This window comes from Paraphaeosphaeria sporulosa (assembly GCF_001642045.1).
Source record: "Paraphaeosphaeria sporulosa strain AP3s5-JAC2a unplaced genomic scaffold CC84scaffold_3, whole genome shotgun sequence".
Lineage (NCBI taxonomy): Eukaryota > Fungi > Ascomycota > Dothideomycetes > Pleosporales > Didymosphaeriaceae > Paraphaeosphaeria > Paraphaeosphaeria sporulosa.
The window spans coordinates 3,136,390-3,161,043 of record NW_017253362.1 but is presented as its reverse complement, the minus strand read 5'-3'; the positions used below and the strand labels follow the sequence as shown (position 1 = coordinate 3,161,043).

Below are 24,654 nucleotides of genomic sequence, written 5' to 3'. Positions count from 1 at the left end.
ATGCAGTATTGCTCGCTCCAATCTTTCTGCGTGGTGGGCAAGTATAGGTGGCCGCTTAGGACTCGACATACGATGCGAGTACAGATGTTGCTTGGGCATAGGCGGCAAACTGGTGCAAGTATTTGTACATAGTAACCCTCCAACAATGATCATACAAACATCTCCCAGGGTCATGGACTGTAAATGAGACCTTAAAACAACTCAATACACACCGCGACATCCATCATCTCTTCGCTCTCATCATTATCTACATCCGACCAATGTACCATGGTATCCTATGCTCGCAAAATTTCCCACTGCAGGCACATACATATATTGCGGATCTTTAAACAGATCCCTGCATACCATTCCTCTTCAAGTTGACACAGGCGTTCTCGCCCTCGCTTCTCCGTTAGAGAATCCTATTATTTCCTAATTCACTGGTTCGTTGTGGTCCGAGAGCAGGTCCCACTCAAATTTTATGGGCGCTCCCGCGTTATCGTGACATCGATTCACGATGCCTTGATGCCGTTCGCATTGCCGTTCGCTGTCTGGCCTTTCTTCTCTCTGAACTTGCGGATATCCTCCTCTACCGCCTTGTCTACCCGCTTCTTCAAATCTGGGCGGTATCCGAGCGTGAACAGGATCTCGAACCAGACAAAGAAGGGAGCAAGAAGGAAGGCCTGCACAATGTTGTCCAGGAGCGCAGGTGCCCGACCTTCGAACTTGCCGTGCCCTATGAACTGCGCGATCCATGATGCAAAGAACACACCTCCTGCCCACTTATTCGCAATCGCGCCGTACGTTGAAGTAAGGTGATTTCCGTACGCAGTGACGCCGATCAGTATGGGTGCAAGCATAGCTCCTGCCACAGGTTCCATGAGCATGTACACTGTTGTGTACAAGACAAGCACGGCCGAGGCGACGTTGAGGGGTAAGTGTGGGATGGACAGCCATTCTGGTAGCGGTATCGCGGGAGTATTTGTGAGCTATTGTGGATTAGGGCTGCGTCCTCACACAAATTTGGTTCGACCTACGAGAACGACGGACGCGAATAGTATGAGGGGTACGCAGACCGTGTGTATGCCGATATTGATCTGGAGGCAGACGGTGTGAGCGGGAGTGAGCACTCTGCAGGCTACTCGAACAAGCCTACCGGATTATTGTGGTATGCGCCGTACTGGTCTCTGGTTAGGGGTCTGCTGGTGCACGCGAGCAAGGCGGAGACGTACGAAGCGCAGCTGCTTCTCGAGATTGAGAGACATGGTTGCGGATGTGGTGGTTTGATCGGTTATCGGTGTGGCAGCGCCGACGACATCGCTTGGGCACGCAGAGGTCAGGCTCGAGCCGCTGTTGCAATCCGGCGTGCAGGGAAGGGGAGGGCAGCGGCAGCTTGTGGGGCGTGATGGTGGGTGGGCACGGGTGTGAGACGAGCACCTACAGACATTCTTCACGTGTCATGGCGAGTATTAGGTAAGCAACAGCGCCGCACCCTTGGAGAGAACGTCGACCAGGCTGCTCGCGATCTTATCGAAAGGCAGCTGTCGACCCCCAGCCGCACCACTACTGTCCACGAGGCCCCGCGCGCACCTCTTCGACGGACGCTAGAATATTGATACACGCGCAATTTGGAGGGAGGGCGTATGGACCGGGTCTGTCCTTGATTTCTAGGTTGCGGACGACGTCTCTTTGAGACTTTTGCGCGACCCTCTGCCGCTCTTTCACAGGTCGTCGCGCGAACAATAAGAATACAATTTCACTGTCGCCTCGGCCAGCGCAAGCTGCCCTTCTCTCGTTTACACGCTCGCCTCCCGACCGACGCGTCAACGCCGCTTGCCCTCCTAGAAGCTCAACCTGCACCGACCCGCCGTCTAACGGTCGCTTTCAAGATGTTTTTCATCAAAGAGCTCGAGAAGACGATCACGCTGCACCCCTCGTACTTCGGTCCGCAGATACGCTTGCACCTCCACAGAGAGCTTCTTTCCAAGGAAGAGGGCTCAAATACGGGCTCTTTCACTATAGTCTGCATCTTGGACTCGTTCGATATCTCTGACGGACAAGTCGTTCCCGGGTCTGGCTCCGCTGAGTACACGGTGCACTATAAAGCTATTGTCTGGAGGCCGTACAAGGGAGAGGTCGTATGTGATGCCCGTGAAATGTATGTCTCGTAAGCAGGACTAACAACTGCTAGATGGACGGCATCGTGACTTCCGTCGTCCGGTCCGGCTTCTTCGTCAGTTGTGGCTCTCTGGAGGCGTTCGTGAGTCGCGCGGTAATTTTGCTCTCGACGGTTCTTCGGCTTTCCATTTGCTAAACCCAGCTAGATGATTCCGTCTGAGATCAAGTACGATGCCAACGCGACGCCGCCGCATTGGACGGACAACGCCGACCAAGTCATCGAGAAGGGCACCAATGTCCGCATCAAGATCAAGGGCGTGCGATCTGAAGTGGACCGACAGTTCGCGATTGGCACTATGAAAGAGGTATGTTTCGTAAGATTCAACTGTTTCAGATGCAGTGCAGCGTGCATCTTCTTGTCGTACAACGCAGCTGTTGGAATTTAGAGTCTCAAAGTGTTTCCACTGTGCATGATTTTGACTGACTGTTTGGCAGGACTACCTTGGCCCTCTGCAGCAATGAGATGCTTCGCCCAGGCGGCGTCTCACGATTGCGCTTGGCAGGCAACTGCAGGATTTGCTACAAAGGATATTCAGGAACTGGAACTGGCTTCGTCAATGGGACAAAGATCATCAGACTAAACAGTGGTGCGTGATGCGATGCTGTAGCCAAAGCGTGGCTGCAAAAGTCCTACATCATCGAGAGAACGCACACTACACAGTAGTGCCGGGCAAAGAACATGTGGAGCTACACATACGCCCAAAACCCTCTCCCAAATCTCCAAGTCTAAAGTTTTTTCTGGCGTGTCTTGCACTCCTGTAAGAAGTTTTTGGAGCTATACACGAGCTTGCAATTGGGGTGTACCAAAGCGGTGGAGAAGTGAAGCCGATTCCAGCCTCTCGACGGGGTGCCTTGCGACTTGGCTTTGGGTCTTTGTTCAGATAGTGTTCCACATTCGGATCTGAATATAACGATTCTGACGAATTATTGGAGTGGGTGGCGTGCCCGTGATGCTCGCGGCAAGCTCGAGTGTAGCTGCGGCATGGTTGTTCCAGTGGTTCGTTTCGGACACCTCTCGACTCGAACCTCCGCGTTGCCCAAGCTGTAGCCGCCCGCTGGTCACAACCCTGAGCTTACCCACCCATGCTTCTCCTGTGCCCGTTTACACTGTGTGCTTTAGACTACTAGACTTGGTTTCCTATATTGCCTGTTTACAATGACAGCACGGCATAGCCGCACCTCCAGATAACATCCACCATGGGCCCCCGTGAGCGCGCTGTGAACGACGAGGAGACGGAACCTCTCACCCGCGCCGACACGCCCTCGCGCGACTCGGCAGAAGGATCTGGAAGCTCCGTATCCTCCGTCTCGACGACCTCGCTCGTGCTAGAACACATCCACGACGATGCGACAAACGGCGCGTCGCGCACGACGTTTGGGGAGAAGTACAGGGACGATGATGCGGAGCCTGAGCGCAGGCGCGAATGCTTCGATGTGGAGGATGGGCTATCGCAGGGCGTGAAGCCGGTAGACAAGAAATACCGCCGCCTGCTCTGGATTGTTGGCACCATCTGTGTAGCTGGCTGGGCCCTCGCGCTGTTCTCGCTCCTCTCCAACGGCAACTACAAGCACGTCTCCACCCGACCGCTCGATCCGCTTGCGACCTCTACAAAGGGCTCTGGAAAGAAAGTCACTCTGGATAGTGTACTGAGTGGGCAATGGTACGGAGACAGGCAGAGCGTGTCCTGGATTGCAGGTCCGAACGGCGAAGATGGGCTGCTGCTCGAAAGAGGCGTCTCGAAGGGGGGGTTCTTGGTGGTGGAGAATATCAGAGACCAAGGCACGGCACAGGTTGCCGCGAGCAGGACCCTCCTTATGAAGGACCGCAACTTCAGAATCAATGGAGCCTTTGTCTACCCAAATAACTTTTGGCCAAGCAAAGATTTCAAGAAGGTGCTTGTAATCGCGGACGAACAGAAGAATTGGAGGCACTCCTTTACGGGAAAATACTACATCTTCGACGTCGCAACCCAGACTGGTGAGCCACTGGACCCAGCAAACCCAGATGGCATCGTTCAGCTAGCATCGTGGTCTCCGCAGTCCGACGCGGTCGTTTTCACAAGGAACAACAACATGTATCTCCGCAAGCTTGACTCTGATTCGGTCATTCCCATAACCAAAGATGGAGGCACTGAGCTTTTCTACGGTGTGCCAGACTGGGTTTACGAAGAGGAAGTTTTCGCAGGCAACAGTGCAACTTGGTGGTCGAAAGACGGAAAATACATCGCCTTCCTGCGTACTAATGAGTCTACCGTTCCCACGTTCCCAGTCCAATATTTCGTCTCCCGACCGAGTGGAAAAGACCCCGAACCCGGAGAAGAGAACTACCCAGAGGTCCGGCATATCAAGTATCCCAAGTCAGGCGCTCCCAACCCCATTGTGGATCTACAGTTCTACGATGTAGACTTGGGCGAAGTGTTCAACGTGAACATCGAAAACGACTTCGCAGACCATGACCGTCTCATAACCGAAATCATTTGGGCTAGGAACAAGCAGGTGCTTGTCCGTGAGACCAACCGAGAAAGCGACGTGTTGAGGATGATTCTAATGGATGTTGGGAAGCGAACAGGCAAGACCGTACGCACCGACAATGTACAAGCTTTGGACGGCGGATGGATGGAAGTCTCTCACACGACCACCTTTGTGCCGGCTGATCCTCAGAACGGACGTAACGAGGATGGCTATGTTGACACTGTGATCCACGAAGGCTACGATCATATCGGCTACTTCACTCCGCTCGACAGCACTACTCCTGTACTTCTTACAAAGGGCGAGTGGGAGGTGGTAGACGCACCATCACGAGTTGATCTCAAGAACAATCTTGTCTACTACATCTCAACCGAGAGAGGTTCGATGGAACGTCATCCCTACGTTGTCAAGCTTGACGGCACAGACAAGAAGGAAGTCATGGAAAACGCTGCCGCAGGCTTCTACGACGCCTCCTTCTCCGCTGGAGGTGGCTACGCTCTGATTACCCACGAAGGACCCAGCATCCCATGGCAAAAGATCATTAGCACACCATCCACCTCGTCAAAATTCGAGAAAACCATTGAAGAGAACAAGGGCTTGGAAAAGTTTGCCAGACAGCACGAACTCCCCATCCTCAAGTACCAGATGGTAGACGTAGACGGCTTCAAACTCAACGTCGTCGAACGCCGCCCTCCCCACTTCAACGAGAAGCGGAAGTACCCGGTCCTTTTCTTCCAATACAGCGGGCCCGGCTCGCAATCCGTGGACAAAAAATTCTCAGTTGGCTTTCAAGAGTACGTCGCCTCCAGTCTCGGGTACATCGTCGTTACCGTCGATGGCCGCGGCACCGGCTACCTAGGCCGCAAATTGCGCTGCATCACGCGCGGCAACATCGGTGGGTACGAGGCGCACGACCAGATTGCCGTCGCCAAGATGTGGGCGAAGAAAAAATACGTTGACGAGGAGCGCATCGCCATCTGGGGCTGGAGTTACGGCGGCTTCACGACGCTCAAGACGCTCGAGCTCGACGCGGGGCAGACGTTCAAGTATGGCATGGCCGTGGCGCCTGTTACGGACTGGCGATTCTACGGTAAGCCTCGTTCATGTTCCATCCACCGCACGCATCATCGTACTAACCCGCCCCCGCAGACTCCATCTACACCGAACGCTACATGCACACGCCCCAAAACAACCCAGGCGGCTATGACAACTCCTCGATCCACGACGTCAAAGCGCTCAGCCAAAACGTCCGCTTCCTTGTTATGCACGGCATCGCAGATGACAACGTGCACATGCAGAACACGGCGACGCTGCTCGACAAGCTGGATCTCGCGGGTGTGGAGAACTACGACGTACATTTCTTCCCCGACTCGGACCACAGCATCTACTTCCACAACGCGAATAAGATCGTCTATGATAGTGAGTGCTATTTGCTGTGTGTCATTGAGCAAAGGCGTGCTAATCCTGTGTCCAGAATTGAGCTCCTGGCTCGTCAATGCGTTTAATGGGGAGTGGCTGAGGATACAAAACGCTGTGCCCAAGGCACAGGTCGAAAGGCGGTAGAGGTCTCTTTTTGGACTACATCTAGGGACCTACTGGGCGCACGGCGTTGGGTGGAGTAAGGGTGGGTACTGGTGCGCATTTGGAGCAATACTAGAAGTCTATGATAAAAATCAGTCACACGTGGGACTTTTCAATGCATATTCTTATGGTGTCAAGTGCACGAGACTGACCTGTTTAGATGTATTCAGATACGGTCATTGTCATCACAAGGTGCTTGATGACATACGAAGTTTATGCCTTGTCTTCACTCCTCATTGCGTTCAGCAGCAGGCGATGACAAGGTCTACTGAAATACATGTGTCGTAACAACCACATACACAATACATACAATCTCACAGAGTAGATGAAAGTTATAGAAATGCCAGGCTCTCCCTAGTAGAGAAGCCTGGTCAAATGCCTGGCTCTTGCGTCGCAGGTCTTATAAGATTGGGTATCTATGTGAAGCAGATCCGTCAAAAGCCGGTCCGTGAAAAACGCCGTCCCATGCAATCGCTATGCCAAGATATCAAAACCGAAAACCGTGAAATACAATTTCCAATGCATTCCGCCTGTAAGATGCACATTCTGGTATAACAAGGCGTCCAAAAACAATGGCCCCAAGGCCTTCCGCTACATTTTGTTATACGTGGGTTGCGGATCGATGTCATTGTACTGTGACCATTCGTCGTCTTTGTCGTAGATGCTTTCCGTCCACTAGCTGTTGAAGGATTCAGGGCCGAGAGTGTCCTTGGTGGCTAGGAAGAGCTGTCCGGCAGCATTGATGTCCCACTTGCCGGCTTCCAAACATTGCAGAGCCATCTCGCGCTTGAGGTTCGTCTGCTCAATGACGTAGGCGACCATTTGCTCTTGTTCAGGAGTAAGCCCGGGGATTGGAAGTGCCACAGTAGGTACTGGTGCGGCTACCGGTGCAGCAGGGGTGGCTGCCGGTTCCGTGGGGGTTGGCGCAGGATCGGGGCGGACCTGCTGGCCGTTGAGGATGCGAAGCTTGGGGAACCACGAAGTGAGTTCTTCTTCCCAGCCTGGCTCGGCGATCTCGACGATGAGATGTTGGAGAGATCGAAAGCGTTGCTTCCAGGGCTTGAGGACGCGGATGTTGGCAAAGTTATTGCCCGATAGGTCGAGATTCTGGATGTGAGGCAAAGTGGTTGACAGATCGCGCACAACATCCAAGTTTGGTAGATTGTTGCCGGAAAGTGTGACGCTGTGTATGGCTTCGCGCTTCTCCTCGGCTGACTTGAGCGTCTGATCGCAAACGACCATCAGAGCAGGAAAGAACTTCTTCTGTGTCCGGACATCGCTGAACATGCCTGATTTAGCCACCTCTTCATCATCGGCGATTTTGGACAGATTGAGTAGCTTTTCGTCTGCTTGGTAGCGGCGGGATAGGAAGCCTTTGAGGAGCTCAATGGTCTCTGATGTCTCTGGCTTGAGAGTGGCGTTGTCTTTGTCGCCAGACGTCTCCATGGCGTTCGGTGACTTGCTGCGGATGCCGGGGCCAGTGATGGTAAGCTTCTGGCTACCATGGGCGGAAGTGAAAGTGAAGCCATTGATCTTGCCAAATGCAGGAACATCTTCCGGGCGGACCCAGATCTTGAGGAGAGTGCCGGCTGCCGAATGTCGCTTGACCATCTTTGGTGGTACGGCGCCCTTGGTGACCTTCTGGCTGCGGCGTGCGGCATGGCGCTCGAGAAAGTTGAGGAGCTTGGCGACCTCTTTATCGTCGGACCAGCCGGTCACCTTGAGCTCGGTGAAGGGGGCGGTATGCGAGTCTCGACTCGCCCGAGGCTTGGAGCCGGATGCGCGTGCAGCTGTAGCAACTCGAGGTGCTGCGCCCATGACCAGGTCGCCGTCTCGGTCGCGCTTCGCGCGTTGCTTGCGGATACCGCCGCCGCGGGGACGGGAGGCAGTAGAGCCTGTCATGGCAACCCGGGGGTGTGTGAAAAGGGTTTTCGGAATTGTGTAAACTTGCTGGGCCACGCAAGGCTGCGGAAAGTTAACCAAGTTATTGCGTTATGTTCTGCGGGAAATACCAACTCGGAAGTGACAGAAGCGACTGCGCTTGACCTGGTGATGCGCTCGAGGGAAAGCGCAAAGGGTTGTGTAGTGGGTGTGCGCGCGGGGTCGGATGCGGTGGTGGTGCGCGCAAGCGGAGGGGTGTCCCAACAGAGCAGGCAGGGGAAGGTTGTTATAAGTACAGCGGCAGAGGGCAAACTTGGGGTTCACGATTTGCACGGTTGTTCTTGCCAAGACATTGTGAGGCGCAGAGCCGCAGATACTCCGCTAGTCGCTAATGGAAGCACAAGGCCTCAGAACCGCAGGTGCCGTTTGAGTAGTGAAGCACCACTGCCGCACCTTGTCAATACTTCCCGTCAGCAGAGATCGATGTGTTCTGTCGAGTTCGACGATAAAGCTGTTCAGGTTGATGTTCGTGTTCTTCTCGATAGAACGGATGTGTTGGCGAGCGTGTCTATCAAGGCATCCACCAGGCAACATCCAGGCTACATATGAACTGTCAGGCGTTATATGCGGAAGAGAAACCCGCTTTTAATGAGTGGAAGCTGCTGCGCCTTTCTGGTAAAAATACATCCTAACAGGAACAGAGGAAGCGCGCTCTCCGTTACGTGTTCAAGCCTCTTGCAGATCGATCGCATGGTAACATTATGTTTTACCAAAATAAGGACAATAGCGCACCTCGCCAATTCACCATTCCATGGTGTATTGATATGTATTGAAGCACGGAACTTCGACTGGTCATGTCTCAGTGAGTTGCCTGCATGCGCGAAGAGTTGGAGATCCCTGCGCAGCTACCGTACCCCGCCATGCCCCGCTATACGTTCACAGACGACGCGTGCGCTCGTCTGCTTTACGGCTCCCAACATCAACACCACGGCTCACTACAGGCGCTCGACTCCACGCGACTTACTTAGCACACACAGCCATGACCACCGAATCATACCCAAGAACAGTGCTCTACTGCGGAGGTACAAATGCTTTCTGCCCTTCTACACTCCCAGATAGCTGATCTTTTCGCAGTATGCACGCTGCCACCTGAAGTAGGTACGATCCTGCCCTTGGTGGTATGGTAGCAGGTTCCTGACAGCCTATAGTACTGCGAGTTCGGCGGCACCACCAAGAAGTGCGAGGAATGGCTTGAGAAGAACCAGCCCGAGTTGCATAAGAAGCTCTATTCACAAGGTACACCCTACCCGCCAATTCGCACGAGACATGTTCCCATAACCGGCGCCCGCCCTGCAAAGCCCAATCATTCCAGACATACAGCATCTAACTCCCGCCTAGAAGCCCTCGAGCAAAACCTCTCCTCCCTCTCCCTCGAAGCCCAGAAACGCGCCGAAAAAGATTCCCAAAAGAAAGCCGCCAAAGCCGCCGCCGCCGAAGCCCGCGATGCCGAGACCCGGGCCTCCTCCAAAGTCCTCATCAAGCGCATTGAGCGCAACAAGCGCAAGTACGTCACCGCCGTGCAGGGCCTAGAGGCGTTTGGCCTCGACATCAAAAAGGTCGCCAAGGACTTTGGCAAGAAGTTCGCGACGGGCAGCAGCGTGACAAAAGTGCCGGGCGGGGGCGAGGAGATCACCGTGCAGGGAGACCTGAGCGATGATATCCAGGAGTACATTGAGGAGAATTATAAGAATGTGCCGGATGACAATATTGAGTTGGTGGAGGATAAGAAGAAGAAGAAGGCGGAGCAGCAGGCGGTATGAGTGTGGCAGTAGGGGTTGAGGGAAGCACGACAGGACTCACAGAGCACGAGTAGGCCATCGACGGTACCAGGAGTGAGCATGCACAGCAGGCCGTGGACTTGGAGTTGAATAGTGTCAGCAGATCGCTATCGAACCGGATGAGCGCGTGCGTGTTGGAAACCAACCTACCGTGTATCACGAGAAATATAATCGGGCGATCAATACAGCCTTGTTGTCACCCTCCCATAAGAACATCATGTCAACGTATCATGTCGCTGGAGGGGCTGATGCTAAAAGTGGACGTATGGAGCACACCTCACCCTGCAGTAACTCACTATATGAGACGATTATCAGACTGTCATATAATAGTCTATCCTCAAATCTCAAATTTATAACAGATATAGATTTTGCTGTCAGCCACTGTGTAGAATGCGCAGTTGCGATGGTCCTGGAGGCGACGCACCCATGCTGAGGCCGCAGAACTTCATGAACGCCGAACTTTTTCCTCTACGAGTAAAGGGCCTGGTTCTCTAGAATGCGAATCTTGGGCTCCATCCGAACCTCCACCCAATAACCTCTGAGAAACCGATATCTCACCAATCCCTCCGCCATGCGCCATAGTTGCGCCACTTTCTTCGTCCAGTGTTCATCGGCGACCCTCGTTCTTGCGACCACGTCCAGCGGCTCAACCAAAGACCCGCTTTCTTCGCCAGGTTTTAATATTCGCACCCCGCCAAATCCGTATACCACATGCACTGTACTCCATGCGCCAATGATCTTGGCTGGATTCTCAGCCAGTACGTAGTGGAATTTGCTCCAGAACATGGGATCCAATAGCACCTCTGGATCTTCCGTCTTGTCGTAGGTCCATTTTCGCTTACTGAGCAAGTCTTGGGCTTCTAGGATATCGACGATCGTCTGCGGTCCTTCGTGATTTTCTAAGAACCGAGTGACACCTGTTTGGCACGCGAGATTGTCGAAGTAGACGTTTGTGTGGTCCCAGTGAACGCCATAAGCGCTGTCGATGTTTTTGTGGAGGTAATGGATGCCTTCACCACCAGGGTAATTGAGGCTAGAGATGGCCAGCAAAGTTGTTGATGCTACGAAGGAAAGCAGTACAGATCCTACCAAGGCCAGGCTAAGCGCGGCATATAGCCAGGTCTTGCCTCGTCGCGTCCAAATCCAAGAAGCTCCAGTGGCGGCGACAGCTGTCAAGGCAGGAGTAACGTAGATCACAAAGCGCCATTCTTTATGCGGAAGGAAGCTGAAAAGGCCAACGAAGGCTAGAGCCGGAACGAGGAGGTCTAGGCTTCTTGTACGGGTGGCAGCAGGAAGCAGCGCAGCAGGTATGCAAAAAAGGTACGTAATGGGATTCATCATCAGCCGTGGTAGGGCGTTGACGAAGTAAAAATGCCATGGTGAGACGCCCCAGTCAGCGGAATGTCCCTGGATGGTATTGTAATAGAATGCCGTCCACTCGGGCCATAGTGGAGTTGACTGCCAGAAGAACGAATCAACCAACACAGTGGTAAGGAGTCCAATAACGGCTCCGGCGAGCCCGGCAGGAATGATTACTCCCACGATCGACAGGCTGCGAGTCGCAAGCAGATAGAGTGTAATTGTAGCGACCAGTAAGGCAAGTTCAGAGCGGAATACCACACCGGCAAAGGTCAGAAGATATAGAGAAAGTCTGTAGCTTCGCGATATGCTTTTGCCATCAAAGGACGCAGCATGAGCATTTACTAGACCTCGTAATGCTACGTTCGCTAGTAGGTATTAGCATCTGGCACTGGAGACTTGGAGGGGAGGCCTACTAAATATAAATGCAAACATGTTCGGCAATGTCCGAGATGCATAGTAGATGACGTGAAATTGGCTTGCTTGGAATAGTGCAAACCAGATACCAGCGCTCTTGCCGAAAATCTTTGCAATACTTCTTCCGAAAGCTACTAGAGCTACGGCATTCAACAATCCAAGAATGGCACGGACTGATCCGATGGCTTAGCAAAGATGTCATAGAGTGTTCAACAGGGGACTGACCAAGAAACTGCAATTGCGCTGGAGAGTTGAGCAACCACACGAATGGTCTCGATAGACCGCTGAGAACCAAGGCGCCCACAAAAGTCCTCGGCACACTTCCGGGGAATGACATGTGGTCATAGTTCGCGGTGAAGAACTGGTCTGCATTTTCGTTCGGTACACCATGGATCAAGATGTCATGGATGGCCTGGATGTTGAACGATTCCTCGACTTTAGTGTACGGTGAGACCCATAGGTGTAGCAGAATGAAAGTCGGGATTAGGGCGTAGAAAGCCCATTCTATCCTCGCCATAGCATCTGAGCTCGCAAATAGTGCACAAAGTGCTGGTGATGGATCGTTGGATGGAGATGCCTCGCTCGGCTGCAGCTTACGTTTCAGGGTCCACGTGCGCAGGCGTTACGCTAATGTGACCCTGCACCTCAGCCGACCGCACCACAGCCCAAAACCCGCGATGGGGATCACCTCCCTGAATGAAATCGCAGTACCCGGTGTCTATCTTCTTATCTTCTTTCTGGGCTATCCGTCGCAGGTTCTGTTCTACTACTTGGATCCTGCACCGTTGACGAGGAACGAGCTCTACATTAGTAACGTGGTGCTTGTGCTCATCTTCATCACATACACGAAGTCCGTGTTCGTGGACCCGGGAACAATACCCAAGTCTTATAGGCAGGATGATAAGAAGGAACATGATATCGCCGGCGAAAAACGAGGAGATGGAGTGAAGCGGACCAAATGGTGTCGAAAGTGTGACGCTGCAAAGCCACCCAGGGCTCATCATTGCAAGGAATGCAAGAGGTATCTAATCTTCCTCTTTTCCCCTCATCCTTCCAAAGTGTATAAAAAAAACCTACGGTGTTATCCTTCTTCACATCCAAGATGGAACCCAAGTTGCCAGATGAATTACTCCTGCGTATATCTGCTAACAGTATTCAGATGTATCCCGAAGATGGACCACCACTGCCCCTGGACAGCCAATTGTGTATCCCACACCACCTTCCCCCATTTCATTCGCTTCCTCTTCTACACCTCCTGCGGCCTCTCATGGCTCGAATACCTCCTTTGGATCCGCATCGCGAATCTCTGGGAAAACCGCAACATGCCTGCCTACCTCGGACCAAACCCCTTCCTAGTAGCCCACCTCTTCGCCACCACCGTGATCAACTCCATCACTGTCTTCGCCCTCGGCGTCCTCTTCATCAGGAACGTCTGGTGTCTCCTCGTCAACACCACCACGATCGAAGGCTGGGAGATAGAGCGCCACAGGACCCTGCTCCGACGCGCCCGACACTTTGGCGGCGTCCTGCAGAGCCCAGACGGGACTGAAGTACCCATCCGAAAGCAAGAATTCCCCTACGACGTCGGCATATGGCAGAACGTCAAGCAGGGCATGGGCACCGGAAACGTACGTCCCCACCCCGCCCCTCCGCATATCGTAATCCCATGCCAAAACTAACACTACCTAGCCCCTCTCTTGGTTCAACCCCCTCGCAGCAACACCATCTCTCCCCTCAGGCCTCACCTTCCCCACCAACGGCTTCGAAGACGCCTCCCTCTCCTGGCCTCCGCCCGACCCCGACCGCTCCTACCGCCGCCCAGCGCCCTCCGCAAACGCCACACCCTTTACCTTCGCAGAGTCCGCGCTGTCACCCCAGGAATCCCTCGCCGCCTTCCGCGAGCGCCAACTCGCCGACGCCGTGCGCCGCCGTAAACCCTTCGTCCAGCGCGTCGAAGCGCAGCTTGCGCGGGACAGAGACGGCGACGGTCTTGGAGACGGGCACAGCATTGGCGTAAGCGAGGGCGTAAGCGAGGGCGAGATGAGCGGGGACGAGGAGGAGCACGAGCGTGGCAGGACAGGCGAGAAAGACGAAGAGGGCGAGGAGGCGTGGCGGAATTCCGAGGGGGAGAGGCTGAAGGACTTTGGCGTTGATGAGGAGGTCGAGTTTTACGATGAGCAGGAGGACGACGATGTGCCTCTGGGTGAATTGCTGGCGCGGAAGAGGGCGGCGTCGGGTACGGTATATTGATGGGAGGTGGTTGGCGGACGAGTTATGTGGCACTTAGATGCCAGAAGTGTGGGCAAAGAGTCTTCCCTCAGAGTGTATATTGCATGTTTACACACTGTTTATATTACGCAACGGATCTGCACACATAGGCGCATAGCCGCGCTCGGCGAAGTACATGTTACACATCAACAGCAAGCAGTCAGGTGGTACGTCGCCACCACCACCGTGTCACCCAGTCGGAACTCGATGCGCGGCGCGCGCACCAATCATTCCAAGTCCGCGGATCAAGCATTGCATGAGCGCGTGCTGGACGGGAAGATGCAGGTACATCGGGGTTGTACCTTGCAACAGGTATGCAACAGGTGCGGTGGCGTGTCCCTCATGTACCTCAGGTTAGGCACATCATGTACATCCGCACGTGGGCTGCAGACTAGCGTACCGGGATTCGCAATCAGCTATAATATGCTATAGAGAGTGATTAGTGTACTACAGGGGATTGCGTGAGCAATGGAGAAGTCTAATCCAAAGTTTTGAGAGTAAGCAATCCCAGATGTGCATTGCTCGACCCTGCCACTTTCGTGGCCGTTATTGAGTCCAAGCCAGGTCCCTAACAATGTTGGAGTGGATGCGTCTCGATAGGTCCAGTGGGTAAAGATAGCTTCCTGCTCCCGTACAAGACCAATAGTAGAAAGCCTCCTGAACCGTCGCAACCAATAGAATCTTACAATCTGAACCACCACTACCCTTTCTCGTCCACGATAGCGCCTCGTTTTCCGGTGACCAAGATGCCTTCCCAATGCTGGATGTGAAGTTAGATTTGATGAGCAGCTATCTCCAAGGTCTTGACTCCGCGGCTCGGCGTTTAGAATTCGGCGCCGTTGTTTCCGTTGTGGACGGTGTAGCCAAAAGCGGTGTTGTCGTTGTCTCCCATCTCTGCGTCGCCGCTCAGAACGTTCGGGTGTTGGGCACCCTCTGGGCCGGGATTGCCACCTGCAGCGGACCCTGCTGCATTGAACTGGTTTGCCCCAGCAGGCTTGTTCTGATTTGCGAGGAGGGTCTCGAGCCACCAATCAATAAAGAGTTCAGAACATGTCTTCGCCAAGTGGAGGCAAGGGGCGAAGGAGAAGTCAGTAGCTTACCTCGCGGTACCGTGAGAGGTAGATTTTGAGCGCTTCCGAGTAGTTCTCGAAGCCCAGGGAAGTCATGGCAAACAAGATGTCTTCGCCGTTGACCGTCTTGCGCTTCTCCTGCTGGCACTTTTCGCTGGCTGCGCTCCGGATTAGCGGGCAGCCGCGCGCACACAGTTCCAGGGGGACTCACCCTCGCTCGTGATGAAGGAGATGAACTCGCTGACGCATTCCTGCATGCATTCCTTTGCTTCCTTGGCGATCTTTGCGTTCTCGGGCAGGGCCATCTTCATGATGCGGGCGACTGGAGCAAAATTGCGTATGTTAGCATCGGCAGCTGCAGCGTTTGCGGACTTGGGGATCGTCTGTGGCGGCGAGGAGCTCGACTGCGGGGAAGCGGACGACATGGCGCGTCTGCAGGGCAGGCGTCTCCTGGTACGCCGGGCTGGGGCTCTGGTGATTCGGCGGGCAGGCGAGACAGACGCGCGATTCACGGGTATGCGGGCATCCAGCAGCGCCGTGAGTGGGCAATCGGTCGACTTGCAGACGGGACGTCGGGCGCGCGCAAATCAGAGGTGAGAGGGGAGACGTGAAATAGACGCACCATTGGCGATTGGAAGCCATCGGTCCTGTTCCTTGACCTCAAACTCGTACCCGAGTCCCTGCGCTTGTGTTTCGTGAGCTTCTCTGTCCATATGCGGCTCCGAATCGTCAGGCGACTGCGGTGCTGGTTCCACGCCATCATTCTTGGGCGGGGTGGACGACATGTTTATTCGGCCTGTTGCAGCCCCTAGCACGGCTTGCGGGAGCCTGTGTGCGCTGGCTATTCGCTGGCGTCCACGTCACTGGGAGGATGCAGCAACGCACACTGGAGCAGCGCTGGAGCGGGCGTGGGCTCTGGCCGTGCTACGCGTAGGCCGTTAGCGTCATGCGGGCACAGGAAGGCGCGCGCCGGCAGGGAGGGAAGCGCAGCGCAGGGCGAGGCAGGCGCAAGGGGGGCATTGGGCATGTTGCAGTGGACGGTGCAGTGTGCACTGGCGACAGCGGCCACAACGGCGGAGCAGCCCAGACGGGGCAGGCTGCTCGCCGGCGGCCTTGCGCGTGCGGGCGGGCGGGCTTACACGGGACGCTCTGATGGGCCGTCTGTTTCCTGGCTCTTGTGCTTCGCTGGGCAGCCTGGGGCACCGTGGCAGATGTCACTATCCACCGTGTGCGACGTGCGGGCGCCGCGGGGGTGCACGATGGCGGCCGGCGGCGACGGGCAGGAGGGGCGCGGCAGGCGAGCGGTCGCAGGAGTGGCCGCAGCAGGGCGCGTGCTGGCAGTCTGCAGAGAGGGTGCGTGAGCGGTGGCGGCACACGATGTCGTTGCGGTGGTGTCGGGCGCATCTGCATTCAACAGCTTGCGCGCGACACTACACAGCGACACGCTAGGCCGCGCGACGGATGCGGCACTCACCAGGATGCGTGGATGCGCGGAGCTTGGACGCGTGAGCGGCGTGTGGCCAGTCGGAGCAGGCTGGGAGCAGAAAATCCGGGCGAGGAGCAAATCAACGGAGGAGGAGCCGTCGACAAAGTGAAGGCAGAGGCCCACTCATAACGCGCCGGGCGACCTCTCAGCCTGCCCCGGCCCTTCAGCCCCCGCCCGCCTCGCTGCGGCCCGCTGGGTTCCCCTCAGACAGCCGCGCGCCGGGCCTCAATTCACCCACCCGAACCAGTTCTGTTCCAATTGTTGCAAACTGCTGCTGCTGCTGCTGCTGCTGAAGCAGCGCGCCCCCTGCAGAATGTTCCCCTTCGCGCTTGCACCATTGCCCCCAGCGCGGCACCCATGCTCGAGCCAGCCAGCGTAGGCGGCCGTCCGAGAGGCCCGTCGATCATGCATATGCGGGTGATCGTGTGGTGGCAGCTCCCATTCGACTGCCCTGCGAGCTCTAGCAACGCGCTTGCTTTTTCTCCTACTGGGTCGCTTGCCTCTATCTCGACGTCGTCTGTATCACTACATCGAGCACAGCAGGACTCCTTTTCCTCGTGCCTGCCACTCCGTTGAGCCGTGAGCCTAGCCACTCAACCCCGCGTGAAGGATGACGCTCGCGCCTCCCGCCTGCAGACGATCGCGGTTCGCTGTCACTGCAGCTCGGCCGCGAACGCTGCGTTGGCCGACATGGGCGAGGCTACATCCCGGCATCGACCTACGTGGTCGTCCTGGAAAAAGCAGTCGTCCGGGATGTCTCTTCTCAACCGTTTCGCCGTCATCAGCTCGCGTAGACATCTCGCATTGGAGATGGTGTGTGCCTGAACCACTCACCGACTCTCCCGTCTGATGCCCAACTGCAGAGCTTATTATGACGGTACCCTATAGACGACCTGTCCGTGCAGATGGGTCAACAGTGCAGATCAAGGCATCCACCTGCTGAGTTTGAAGGCCAGCTCATCGCGCAGCAGCCATTGATGAGGCGTGCCGTCTCAGCCTTGTCGAGTCCGACGGAACGGGAATCGCAACAATCGGTCACTAGGGAATGGTTCACGAACGGAAAAGTTGTTGACGAATGTGATGCTTTCATTACTGCCAGCCCCTACTAATGACCAAGTCAAGTCAGGACGCGGTCCATGGCCTTCCGATCCATGGTTGAATTCATTAGCGTTCAGGGGCCGAGCTATTAAGCCAACGCATATCAAGGCGGGCCACTTGCGACTGCACAATGATGCTTGAGCGTATCGTCAATAGACCCAACGCCCACAGCGTGGGGGTGCTGCTATGGGTTGACGATGAAGCGAGGTGGAAACCATCGAGCTGATGCTGTAGAGACTGCCACAGCCCTGCATCAAACTCTTTCGTATCTCGTGCCCAACAAAATGCCCGCAAGCGTAGTTGCGTCACCCGCCCTAAGCTTATGCGTACGTACGCCAGTGGACCTGTTCCACTGCTCCCGCTACTGGGGCTGCTGAACGACTTGGACGTTATTCTTCTTCTGTTAAGTGACGCAGTCAGCATGGCTCTTCGATGCAAGCTGATGTTCGACCATTCCATCGGGCTCTGGAGCTGAACATCTCTGTGGGCAACATAGCACGTGAACAAAACTCACTTTCCATTTCTCCATCTCCTCCTGTTTCGACTTGTACTGCTTGACGAGCTCTTCCAGTGCCTTCTTGAGCCCATCCGAGTTCGTCTGCAGAATCGGCACTACCTCCTTGACCGTGCGCTCAGTCAGAACGCCGTTGATCATGCGGAAGCATTTCCGGTCGCCTGGTAGCGGCTCTAATGTCTCCAAGACAAGCCTGCATAAATTAGTTCGCGAACTTGGGCGGAAAGGAATGAAGCGGTGAGCAGCGAAGGTTGGAGTGCAGCATCAGGTTGCCTGCTGCAAAGATGACTCGAGGAGAATAGCGGTGTGGGCGTAGGGGCAGAGTTTGCGAAACCAAACAAGTGTGGAAACAGGCGGGCGTACTTGTGCTCCTCAGTTTCCTGCTCGATATCGCCAATCTTTGAGGCGATTGTCTGGAGTGTGCTCTTGTAGTTTTGATATGTGGTTTGCAGATCTGATATCACGTTAATGTGTGATCACCTTGACCCCGGGTGCGATGAGAGCAACTCACCCTGCTGCTTCTTCAGCGTAGCTTGAGAAGCCATGTTTTTAGAAAATCGGTTCCTGCCGTGAATGTGTCGTTCTCGGCGGCGCTGCGGGGGAGTGGTGCGCTCTTACCTTTTTCGCGCACGGACCGCATTCACGAAATCCTGTGACTTCCGGATCCGACTATCTTCCACGCACCTCCAAGCTGTTCACGCCACGCCACGCCACCGAAAGCTCCCGCGCGCCGCCAGTTGTCAGCTCCTTGCAATCAGAGTCCTACTCAGCGGCCATGCATCCCCATCTCCACACCGAGGAGGTCCAGAAGGGTGCGCTTAGTTCCAAGCTGTAGCCATCTCAAGAGCTAACGCTCCCAGGTTGCGCCGATGTAGTCGCTGCCCTCGACGAATGCCACGCCCGCGGCTTCATGCACAAGGTCTTCGGCGGATGCACCGATGCGAAATACAAAGTCAACATGTGTTTGCGCGCACAACGGCTCGAGAAGACACGACTGAACCGCGAAGCGGCGAAGGAGAAGCGGGAGCACATCAAGAAAGTCTGGGCCGAGATTGACGCGAACTCGTAGTCGTGTGGTGTGAGAGAAAGGGACAGAACAGCATGCATTTCCTGGAGTTCGATTGGAGTTCACTCGTGATGGAGCTTTGTATATTATTGTGGAGTTGCGTGGGACAGCGGCACTGTCTATACCCACAGTGTAACAGGTAGCATGCACGAAAGAAGAAGCTTGAGATCAACCATCTGGTTGGTGGTATCAATCAACTATCTACTCTCCATCGGACGCACTCGATCCCGTGTCCATTGGCGTAGTTCCAACTGGTGTTGTCCCAAGACTGTCGAGGCCCCTCTCTGCAATCATCCTATTCCCGGCTGCGGGGTTCGAAGGCAGTGCCGGTAAGCCTTCCTCCTGTCGCAACTTCTCAAACTTCTCCGCAGTCTCTTGCAACTGTTGTTGGAGATAATGCTTTCGTTCCGCGACGCGGACCTTATCCTCCTTCAATTCTTCCAACTTCCTGCGAATCAGCTCCTGGCGCTGCTGCTTTGTGTCTATGTCCGATTGTAGGCTTGACAGAATGTCTCCGAGGTCTGGCAACGGTGTAATCCGCGGTGGAGTCCTTGCACCGTCCTCCTCGTCTAGGTCCTTCTGTCCGTACCTCCCGGAACGAGCTTGTGCTGCAGCAAACGCTGCGTTGCGCTCTTCTTCAGAGTCGTCCGAGCCATCGTCACCTGATCCACCTTCAGCATCGTTGATCAGATCAGCCATCTCGGCACGCCGTCTCCGCTGTGTTTCGCGCTCTGCTTTTCGTCCCATGGCTATCTTTCCGTCTTCAACAAAGTCGTCAAAGCCTTCTGCAATGTCTTCATCGTCACGAACGAGGCGAGTTTCACCCCACTTCTCCTTCGGTCGTAGAGAGATCTCGTTCTTGTGAGTGCGAAACTCGTCGTCATCATCCGAGGCCCATGGCCTGTCCTCATCCTCATCGTAGGCATTTTGCTCTTGAGCCAACCGTCTCCGCCTTGCTTTCTTCTCTAGGATCTCCGCCTGCGTAGGGATCGCAGATGTCACAGGATCCAGCGATATCGGAGCAGAAGAGCCAAACTTGGCAGCTATGTCAAGCGCTCGCTGCTCTTCCTCTTCTTCAGCTGACGGCTTGAGATCTTTCGGCTTAGAGGGTGTGGACTTCCGCAACTCAGCGAGATGGTCTGAATTATAGCTCGGTCGGGCTTCGTCTGTGACAGGTCGCGGCGCTTCCTGAACGAGCGGAGATCTTGCTCTGAGCTGTGCACTCCTTTCTTGCGCTATGCGGCTGAGATTAGACTTCTTTGGCGTGAAAACACCGGCATCGCTCGATTCGTCGCCATCATTTGCGTCTGAATCGCCGGGCCCGAAGGAGATGCGCAAGGACGAGCGCTTCTTGCTCTTCCCGAAAGTAGGTTTTCTGACTACAATGTCTACCCCGTGAGTTAGCACGGCTCGCCTACGAAGGTCAGAAACAGAAGCTTGCGATAGTGACGCGCAAAACGTACCTGGCTGGCTCTGCGCTTCGTTCTGTGAGCTGTTGGCGCTGTCTGCAGAACTGTCGTCGTATGCGCCAATCTTGCGCGCTACGCGTCCTGAGCCTGATCGCTTCATTGTTGTGGTTTGTGTGGTAGAAAAGCGAGGACTGTGAGGTTGAAGCGCGAAAGACCCAGTGACTTCACATTTGCCTAGCGTAGCACGCCAAGACCTTGAACTGCGGGATTGTTTTCGATCTGCGTATGTCGACAGCTTCCACCACGCGACAACACCAACGCAATAATTACACGAGGCTACTTCTCCGCGAGGCCCTGATCGAAAATAGGTACAGCGATACCTAGCACGCTTCCACCGACGCGACCGCGCGACCACACACCTACACCGTCGCATATCTCAAGATGCCTCAAGCCCAGCCAGAGCTCAAGAAGGTGGGACAAGCGTACTTCTCTTCCCATTGAAGATGCTGACTATTTACAGTACCTTGAAAAGCGCATTCTCGTGTCGCTGAACGGCAGCCGCAAAGTCCAGGGAACCCTCCGAGGATACGATGTCTACCTGAACGTTGTGTTGGACGAAGCTGTGGAGGAGAAGAAAGACGGCGGAAAGGAGAGGCTCGGCATGGTCGTCATTCGAGGAAACGCTGTTGTTATGCTCGAGGTCCGTACACTCGCGTCTCTATATCATCACAAACCCCACTGACCTAAGACAGGCGCTCGACCGCATCAACACAGACGACCACAGGGGTGGAGGAGGAAGGCATTGAGCGTGGTACATGACGGCGAAGCGGTCCATAATATCCACCGGTTGAGGTCTAGGAATGAAGGGACGATTGATCGGCGTTTAGGGAAAAGCTTGTGGGTATGTACCCAGTTACTTCTTCACATCGAACCCCTCCGGGCCCGGTACATGTGTTGACAGAGCCAAGCTACAGGTCGACAAGCACATGATACCATTTTGCACTTCGCAACTCATGAATAAGACTGAACGTCTCCTATGGTACAGATTCGTGAGTGATAACATATCTATGTATACCGAGGAACAGCGTGATGAATTGGAAGCCACAACTTGGACCCCTTGACCTGGGGGCTCGGCAGCCCACTCTTGAGCAGAAATCGCGATGGGAAATACATCCCTTGTATGCATAATCCTGAACAGCGAATGCAGGCAGAGTTCCCATCTGGACGAGGACTGCTGGATACGATCTTCCCACCACCGCCTTCAGCCTCTTTGTGTACCACGGCGACTGACACAAAATCAGCGAGTATTAGCGCACCTAATACTGTATAAACTCACTCCGTGACATGTTTGTAAACTCAGCGTGGATGCTCACAGTAGCTTCAGTCCCAAGAATTCCTTTCTTCATCTTTGGCCACTGTGGACAGCCTCATCGTTCACATGTCGTCCATCTTGATCATTATCTTGGTCGTCCTTATCTACAGAAAGGTTTGCCAGCGCCAGTGTAACTCGTGGACACGACTTGCTTTTCAGAGCGCCGAGATGTGAGAAGCCTAGTACCCACCCAGCCTGTCGGGCTCTCGGTGGTGTGACACTCCTCGCACTCCCGCTCGGTATAGCTGAGATCGATTAGGCTCCGCAACGGGAAGAATTGAAATCATCAGAGGGGCTATCTTTGCGTTTTGATTGTGGCGCTTTTCGAGACGCCAGTCGTTCGCAGTGTGCAGCCAGAGTACCAAGCGGGAGTGTTTAGGGTCTTCACATAGAGCAGTCGGCGCTCCCTGCTGAGTAACGGAGGCCAGCTCTGCGAGACGGAAGTGTCCAAAATCATTCTGGAGCCGACTGGTGAACGTTTTGGGGTTGTAGCGAACTCCCCAACTTGCTGGCATGCTCATAGGCAAGTGAAAGTCAACGTTCACGCAGGTATGCATGACATCGTCCCACAATCCATTGTTAGTGGATGAAGTGTCGAACCCAACTGTTAAGAGCAAAACCAATGTCGATTATAATGTCTTGAGCATCGGTGAGAACATCGGCAACCAATCGACACGTGGAAAATAGGAGAAGAATACTCTCCTGTTTCAATGTGTGATCAAGCAGAAAGTCAACAGTCGTGGGAGAGAACTTGATCTCATCTCCGTAGAAGAGATCATACAGCTTGAGCGGATTCCAGGCAGGCATAGGCTGTTGTGTTGGATATGAAGGAGTAGCAAATGCGTGGATTGACACAGTGTCTGAGCGTCGCAAAGACCTAACGAGTACCGTCTGTGCGAGGGCCGTGACTAGAGTGTCCCTGTTGGGTCCGATAAGTTCTAGAACTGGCTGCTGTAGATGCTAGCCCAGGAGAGATCTGGTCGGAGAATCTGGGAGAGGGTGCGGGACATAGGCGCCTGGTACCGCTTGACGTTTTGGTGAGTAAAAAACTGCAGGATATCTCAGGATTCACATACCGGAGTTGGGCACGCGCCAGACATAACATGGCCATTGTCAAGCGGTCTGTTGAGAAGCAGCGAATACGCCTACATTGGCAGTATATGTAATCCTCGGGCAGAATTCATGAGTACCGTGACTGAGGGTCGCACAAATCTGTCTGTTTCTGTTGACCTTAATTGTTACGTACAGTCCGAATCACCATAGGGGTAAGAAAAAAAAGAGCAGTAGAGTTAGAACGAATTTATATAATACTACAGCTTTGCTCTCTGATGTGACCTCTTGTATTCCTGCACCAGATCCCACGCGGCCTCGGCAAACGGCTTCATCAATGAGCCGTACTCATGAGCCTGTGCACTACTCGCCTGGCGTAGCGCATATCGCGCCGCAATGCCCTGCATGATAATTGCTGACCTGTACGTCGAGAAGGCATGTCCCCAGGTCAAATCCGATCTGGGGTCCCAGCCAGCAACTTCCGAGTACCACGCTACGAGCTGGTCCTCTGAGGGTAAACCCGAGGTCTTGCCAGGTAGGAATGCCTCGTTGGCGCGGCTACCTAGTGACTTCTTCTTATCGGCCCACAGATATGGGGCGAAGAGATTGTTCAAGTCGCTCAAAGGATGGCCTATCGTTGACATTTCCCAGTCGAGGATACCAATGACTCTAGGCTCGGTCTTGTGAAACACTACGTTGTCAATCTTGTAGTCACCGTGTACGAAGCTACTTCTGTCCTTGGGCTGTGTCTTTGGGTCGCTGAAGAAAGCTACCATATCGTCCTGATGCGGAATCTTGCCGACTGGTATGCCTGTCTCCTTGTCCTTTGCCTCTGCTTGTGATTTGGAGATAGTATTGAAAGTAGTTATTTGACGGTTGTAGAACCCAGATGGTTTGCCATAATTCTCGAGGCCAACGTCTTTGGGAACAACGCGATGAAACTTGGCCAGAGTGGTGACTGCGGAGTGCCACCTGGAATGCGGATCAGTATATCTCATTGCCAGGAAACAATGAATGTGGCCTACATCTTCGAGCGCTCCTCGGGTGTGACGCCAGGGATCGATGGGTCCTCAAAGATGCGACCATCGAGGAATTCCATGATGTAGAAATCCGACCCTATGACTTTCTCATCTTGGCACAAAGCGTAAGCTTTAGGTACGGGGACATCGGTCTTCTCTAAGGCGTGGATGATGCGATACTCGCGGTCGACTTTATGCGCTGTCTACTTTCTTTAGCCTGTACGTCTTTACTTCTTTCTGGCTGTCCATACCTTGGAAAGCAGCGTCCCCGGCGGCTTCTTTCGCATGACATACTTCTTGCCGTTCTTGTCGGTCAATTGGTACGTAGGGTTGCTCTGGCCGTATCCGAACTGCTTTACTTCGATTGGGACCGCGATTTCCGGGACATTGGACGAGATGTAGGACTCGAGGGAGGCGATGTCTATGGGTTGTCGTACTGCGCCAGCCATTTTGTAGATATTGTGGGGAATCCGGGGTAGGAATCCGGAGGATGAGGCATGGTTCTTGTGTTTTGTAGGCGCGTAAGATGGGGAGCGGCAATCGTTAGCAGACCTCCGAGCCGAGGCAAAGGCGGAGGGGTCGCCCTTGCCGAGTCGGGAG

The 24,654-nt window shown here is 54.5% G+C and overlaps 14 protein-coding genes across 14 annotated transcripts; 6 read left to right on the top strand and 8 right to left on the bottom strand.

The window, feature by feature from the left end:
- Positions 1-53: 53 nt before the first annotated feature.
- On the bottom strand, positions 54-1,244 carry CC84DRAFT_1142209 (DUF962-domain-containing protein; the record flags this gene model as incomplete). Its single annotated transcript, XM_018176354.1, has 4 exons — positions 54-968; positions 1,017-1,076; positions 1,136-1,159; positions 1,212-1,244. The coding sequence occupies 4 exons, from the start codon at positions 1,242-1,244 to the stop codon at positions 492-494; spliced, it is 594 nt and encodes a 197-aa protein (XP_018039405.1). The 3' UTR covers positions 54-491.
- Positions 1,245-1,517: 273 nt separating this feature from the next.
- On the top strand, positions 1,518-3,079 carry CC84DRAFT_1142208 (DNA-directed RNA polymerase II 19 kDa polypeptide). The gene is made up of 4 exons (XM_018176353.1): positions 1,518-2,117; positions 2,171-2,251; positions 2,304-2,462; positions 2,593-3,079. The coding sequence occupies exons 1-4, from the start codon at positions 1,869-1,871 to the stop codon at positions 2,617-2,619; spliced, it is 516 nt and encodes a 171-aa protein (XP_018039404.1). The 5' UTR covers positions 1,518-1,868; the 3' UTR covers positions 2,620-3,079.
- A 99-nt stretch (positions 3,080-3,178) lies between these two features.
- Positions 3,179-6,314, top strand: CC84DRAFT_1162829 (putative dipeptidyl-aminopeptidase B). The gene is made up of 3 exons (XM_018178109.1): positions 3,179-5,716; positions 5,776-6,045; positions 6,101-6,314. The coding sequence occupies exons 1-3, from the start codon at positions 3,355-3,357 to the stop codon at positions 6,187-6,189; spliced, it is 2,721 nt and encodes a 906-aa protein (XP_018039403.1). The 5' UTR covers positions 3,179-3,354; the 3' UTR covers positions 6,190-6,314.
- Positions 6,315-6,574: 260 nt separating this feature from the next.
- On the bottom strand, positions 6,575-8,385 carry CC84DRAFT_1194998 (uncharacterized protein). Its single transcript, XM_018181380.1, has 2 exons — positions 8,224-8,385; positions 6,575-8,172 (listed from the first exon to the last, which is right to left on the bottom strand). The coding sequence occupies exon 2, from the start codon at positions 8,107-8,109 to the stop codon at positions 6,883-6,885; it is 1,227 nt and encodes a 408-aa protein (XP_018039402.1). The 5' UTR covers positions 8,110-8,172; positions 8,224-8,385; the 3' UTR covers positions 6,575-6,882.
- Positions 8,386-9,036: 651 nt separating this feature from the next.
- On the top strand, positions 9,037-10,026 carry CC84DRAFT_600762 (RNA binding protein-like protein Tma22). The gene is made up of 4 exons (XM_018186841.1): positions 9,037-9,170; positions 9,223-9,242; positions 9,297-9,384; positions 9,487-10,026. The coding sequence occupies exons 1-4, from the start codon at positions 9,128-9,130 to the stop codon at positions 9,906-9,908; spliced, it is 573 nt and encodes a 190-aa protein (XP_018039401.1). The 5' UTR covers positions 9,037-9,127; the 3' UTR covers positions 9,909-10,026.
- A 249-nt stretch (positions 10,027-10,275) lies between these two features.
- On the bottom strand, positions 10,276-12,260 carry CC84DRAFT_1162828 (uncharacterized protein). Its single transcript, XM_018178108.1, has 3 exons — positions 11,928-12,260; positions 11,702-11,875; positions 10,276-11,653 (listed from the first exon to the last, which is right to left on the bottom strand). The coding sequence occupies exons 1-3, from the start codon at positions 12,217-12,219 to the stop codon at positions 10,395-10,397; spliced, it is 1,725 nt and encodes a 574-aa protein (XP_018039400.1). The 5' UTR covers positions 12,220-12,260; the 3' UTR covers positions 10,276-10,394.
- A 98-nt stretch (positions 12,261-12,358) lies between these two features.
- On the top strand, positions 12,359-14,374 carry CC84DRAFT_1162827 (palmitoyltransferase pfa4). The gene is made up of 3 exons (XM_018178107.1): positions 12,359-12,723; positions 12,862-13,330; positions 13,392-14,374. Exons 1-3 carry the CDS (start codon positions 12,380-12,382, stop codon positions 13,950-13,952), a joined length of 1,374 nt encoding a protein of 457 aa, XP_018039399.1. The 5' UTR covers positions 12,359-12,379; the 3' UTR covers positions 13,953-14,374.
- A 419-nt stretch (positions 14,375-14,793) lies between these two features.
- CC84DRAFT_1086220 (uncharacterized protein) lies at positions 14,794-15,825 on the bottom strand (the record flags this gene model as incomplete). The annotated part of the gene is made up of 4 exons (XM_018174149.1): positions 14,794-14,988; positions 15,071-15,198; positions 15,252-15,472; positions 15,659-15,825. The coding sequence occupies 4 exons, from the start codon at positions 15,823-15,825 to the stop codon at positions 14,794-14,796; spliced, it is 711 nt and encodes a 236-aa protein (XP_018039398.1).
- CC84DRAFT_600755 (uncharacterized protein) lies at positions 15,802-16,729 on the bottom strand. The gene has a single exon (XM_018186840.1). The coding sequence runs from the start codon at positions 16,448-16,450 to the stop codon at positions 15,965-15,967; it is 486 nt and encodes a 161-aa protein (XP_018039397.1). The 5' UTR covers positions 16,451-16,729; the 3' UTR covers positions 15,802-15,964.
- An 864-nt stretch (positions 16,730-17,593) lies between these two features.
- On the bottom strand, positions 17,594-18,707 carry CC84DRAFT_1162824 (Prefoldin beta-like protein). Its single transcript, XM_018178106.1, has 4 exons — positions 18,650-18,707; positions 18,502-18,592; positions 18,139-18,331; positions 17,594-18,024 (listed from the first exon to the last, which is right to left on the bottom strand). Exons 1-4 carry the CDS (start codon positions 18,681-18,683, stop codon positions 17,986-17,988), a joined length of 357 nt encoding a protein of 118 aa, XP_018039396.1. The 5' UTR covers positions 18,684-18,707; the 3' UTR covers positions 17,594-17,985.
- A 159-nt stretch (positions 18,708-18,866) lies between these two features.
- Positions 18,867-19,422, top strand: CC84DRAFT_1257760 (UPF0287-domain-containing protein). The gene is made up of 2 exons (XM_018184760.1): positions 18,867-18,950; positions 18,999-19,422. Exons 1-2 carry the CDS (start codon positions 18,914-18,916, stop codon positions 19,205-19,207), a joined length of 246 nt encoding a protein of 81 aa, XP_018039395.1. The 5' UTR covers positions 18,867-18,913; the 3' UTR covers positions 19,208-19,422.
- Positions 19,423-19,453: 31 nt separating this feature from the next.
- On the bottom strand, positions 19,454-20,773 carry CC84DRAFT_1115956 (uncharacterized protein; the record flags this gene model as incomplete). The annotated part of the gene is made up of 2 exons (XM_018175447.1): positions 19,454-20,592; positions 20,668-20,773. Coding segments are annotated over 2 exons (1,245 nt in total), but the record flags the coding sequence as incomplete, so codon positions are not given.
- Positions 20,774-21,054: 281 nt separating this feature from the next.
- On the top strand, positions 21,055-21,389 carry CC84DRAFT_1067816 (like-Sm ribonucleoprotein; the record flags this gene model as incomplete). Its single annotated transcript, XM_018173645.1, has 3 exons — positions 21,055-21,084; positions 21,134-21,313; positions 21,366-21,389. Coding segments are annotated over 3 exons (234 nt in total), but the record flags the coding sequence as incomplete, so codon positions are not given.
- A 1,881-nt stretch (positions 21,390-23,270) lies between these two features.
- Positions 23,271-24,562, bottom strand: CC84DRAFT_1115952 (aminoglycoside phosphotransferase-like protein). The gene is made up of 3 exons (XM_018175446.1): positions 24,306-24,562; positions 24,061-24,257; positions 23,271-24,007 (listed from the first exon to the last, which is right to left on the bottom strand). Exons 1-3 carry the CDS (start codon positions 24,501-24,503, stop codon positions 23,296-23,298), a joined length of 1,107 nt encoding a protein of 368 aa, XP_018039392.1. The 5' UTR covers positions 24,504-24,562; the 3' UTR covers positions 23,271-23,295.
- Between the last annotated feature and the right edge of the window lie 92 nt (positions 24,563-24,654).

Coding starts and splice junctions, on each gene's coding strand:
- CC84DRAFT_1142208 (XM_018176353.1), top strand. CDS start 1,869: ATGTTTTTCATCAAAGAGCTCGAGAAGACGATCACGCTGCACCCCTCG. Junction 2,118..2,170: donor GGCCGTACAAGGGAGAGGTC/GTATGTGATGCC, acceptor AACAACTGCTAG/ATGGACGGCATCGTGACTTC. Junction 2,252..2,303: donor AGGCGTTCGTGAGTCGCGCG/GTAATTTTGCTC, acceptor AAACCCAGCTAG/ATGATTCCGTCTGAGATCAA.
- CC84DRAFT_1162829 (XM_018178109.1), top strand. CDS start 3,355: ATGGGCCCCCGTGAGCGCGCTGTGAACGACGAGGAGACGGAACCTCTC. Junction 5,717..5,775: donor TACGGACTGGCGATTCTACG/GTAAGCCTCGTT, acceptor CCGCCCCCGCAG/ACTCCATCTACACCGAACGC. Junction 6,046..6,100: donor GAATAAGATCGTCTATGATA/GTGAGTGCTATT, acceptor TCCTGTGTCCAG/AATTGAGCTCCTGGCTCGTC.
- CC84DRAFT_1194998 (XM_018181380.1), bottom strand. CDS start 8,109: ATGACAGGCTCTACTGCCTCCCGTCCCCGCGGCGGCGGTATCCGCAAG.
- CC84DRAFT_600762 (XM_018186841.1), top strand. CDS start 9,128: ATGACCACCGAATCATACCCAAGAACAGTGCTCTACTGCGGAG. Junction 9,171..9,222: donor AACAGTGCTCTACTGCGGAG/GTACAAATGCTT, acceptor ATCTTTTCGCAG/TATGCACGCTGCCACCTGAA. Junction 9,385..9,486: donor TAAGAAGCTCTATTCACAAG/GTACACCCTACC, acceptor ACTCCCGCCTAG/AAGCCCTCGAGCAAAACCTC.
- CC84DRAFT_1162828 (XM_018178108.1), bottom strand. CDS start 12,219: ATGGCGAGGATAGAATGGGCTTTCTACGCCCTAATCCCGACTTTCATT. Junction 11,876..11,927: donor AGCGCAATTGCAGTTTCTTG/GTCAGTCCCCTG, acceptor CCATCGGATCAG/TCCGTGCCATTCTTGGATTG. Junction 11,654..11,701: donor CATGTTTGCATTTATATTTA/GTAGGCCTCCCC, acceptor AATACCTACTAG/CGAACGTAGCATTACGAGGT.
- CC84DRAFT_1162827 (XM_018178107.1), top strand. CDS start 12,380: ATGGGGATCACCTCCCTGAATGAAATCGCAGTACCCGGTGTCTATCTT. Junction 12,724..12,861: donor CATTGCAAGGAATGCAAGAG/GTATCTAATCTT, acceptor AACAGTATTCAG/ATGTATCCCGAAGATGGACC. Junction 13,331..13,391: donor AGGGCATGGGCACCGGAAAC/GTACGTCCCCAC, acceptor AACACTACCTAG/CCCCTCTCTTGGTTCAACCC.
- CC84DRAFT_600755 (XM_018186840.1), bottom strand. CDS start 16,450: ATGCAGATGCGCCCGACACCACCGCAACGACATCGTGTGCCGCCACCG.
- CC84DRAFT_1162824 (XM_018178106.1), bottom strand. CDS start 18,683: ATGGCTTCTCAAGCTACGCTGAAGAAGCAGCAGG. Junction 18,332..18,501: donor CAGGAAACTGAGGAGCACAA/GTACGCCCGCCT, acceptor TAATTTATGCAG/GCTTGTCTTGGAGACATTAG. Junction 18,025..18,138: donor AGGAGATGGAGAAATGGAAA/GTGAGTTTTGTT, acceptor GTCACTTAACAG/AAGAAGAATAACGTCCAAGT.
- CC84DRAFT_1257760 (XM_018184760.1), top strand. CDS start 18,914: ATGCATCCCCATCTCCACACCGAGGAGGTCCAGAAGG. Junction 18,951..18,998: donor CACCGAGGAGGTCCAGAAGG/GTGCGCTTAGTT, acceptor TAACGCTCCCAG/GTTGCGCCGATGTAGTCGCT.
- CC84DRAFT_1115952 (XM_018175446.1), bottom strand. CDS start 24,503: ATGGCTGGCGCAGTACGACAACCCATAGACATCGCCTCCCTCGAGTCC. Junction 24,258..24,305: donor CGGGGACGCTGCTTTCCAAG/GTATGGACAGCC, acceptor TAAAGAAAGTAG/ACAGCGCATAAAGTCGACCG. Junction 24,008..24,060: donor CCCGAGGAGCGCTCGAAGAT/GTAGGCCACATT, acceptor TCCGCATTCCAG/GTGGCACTCCGCAGTCACCA.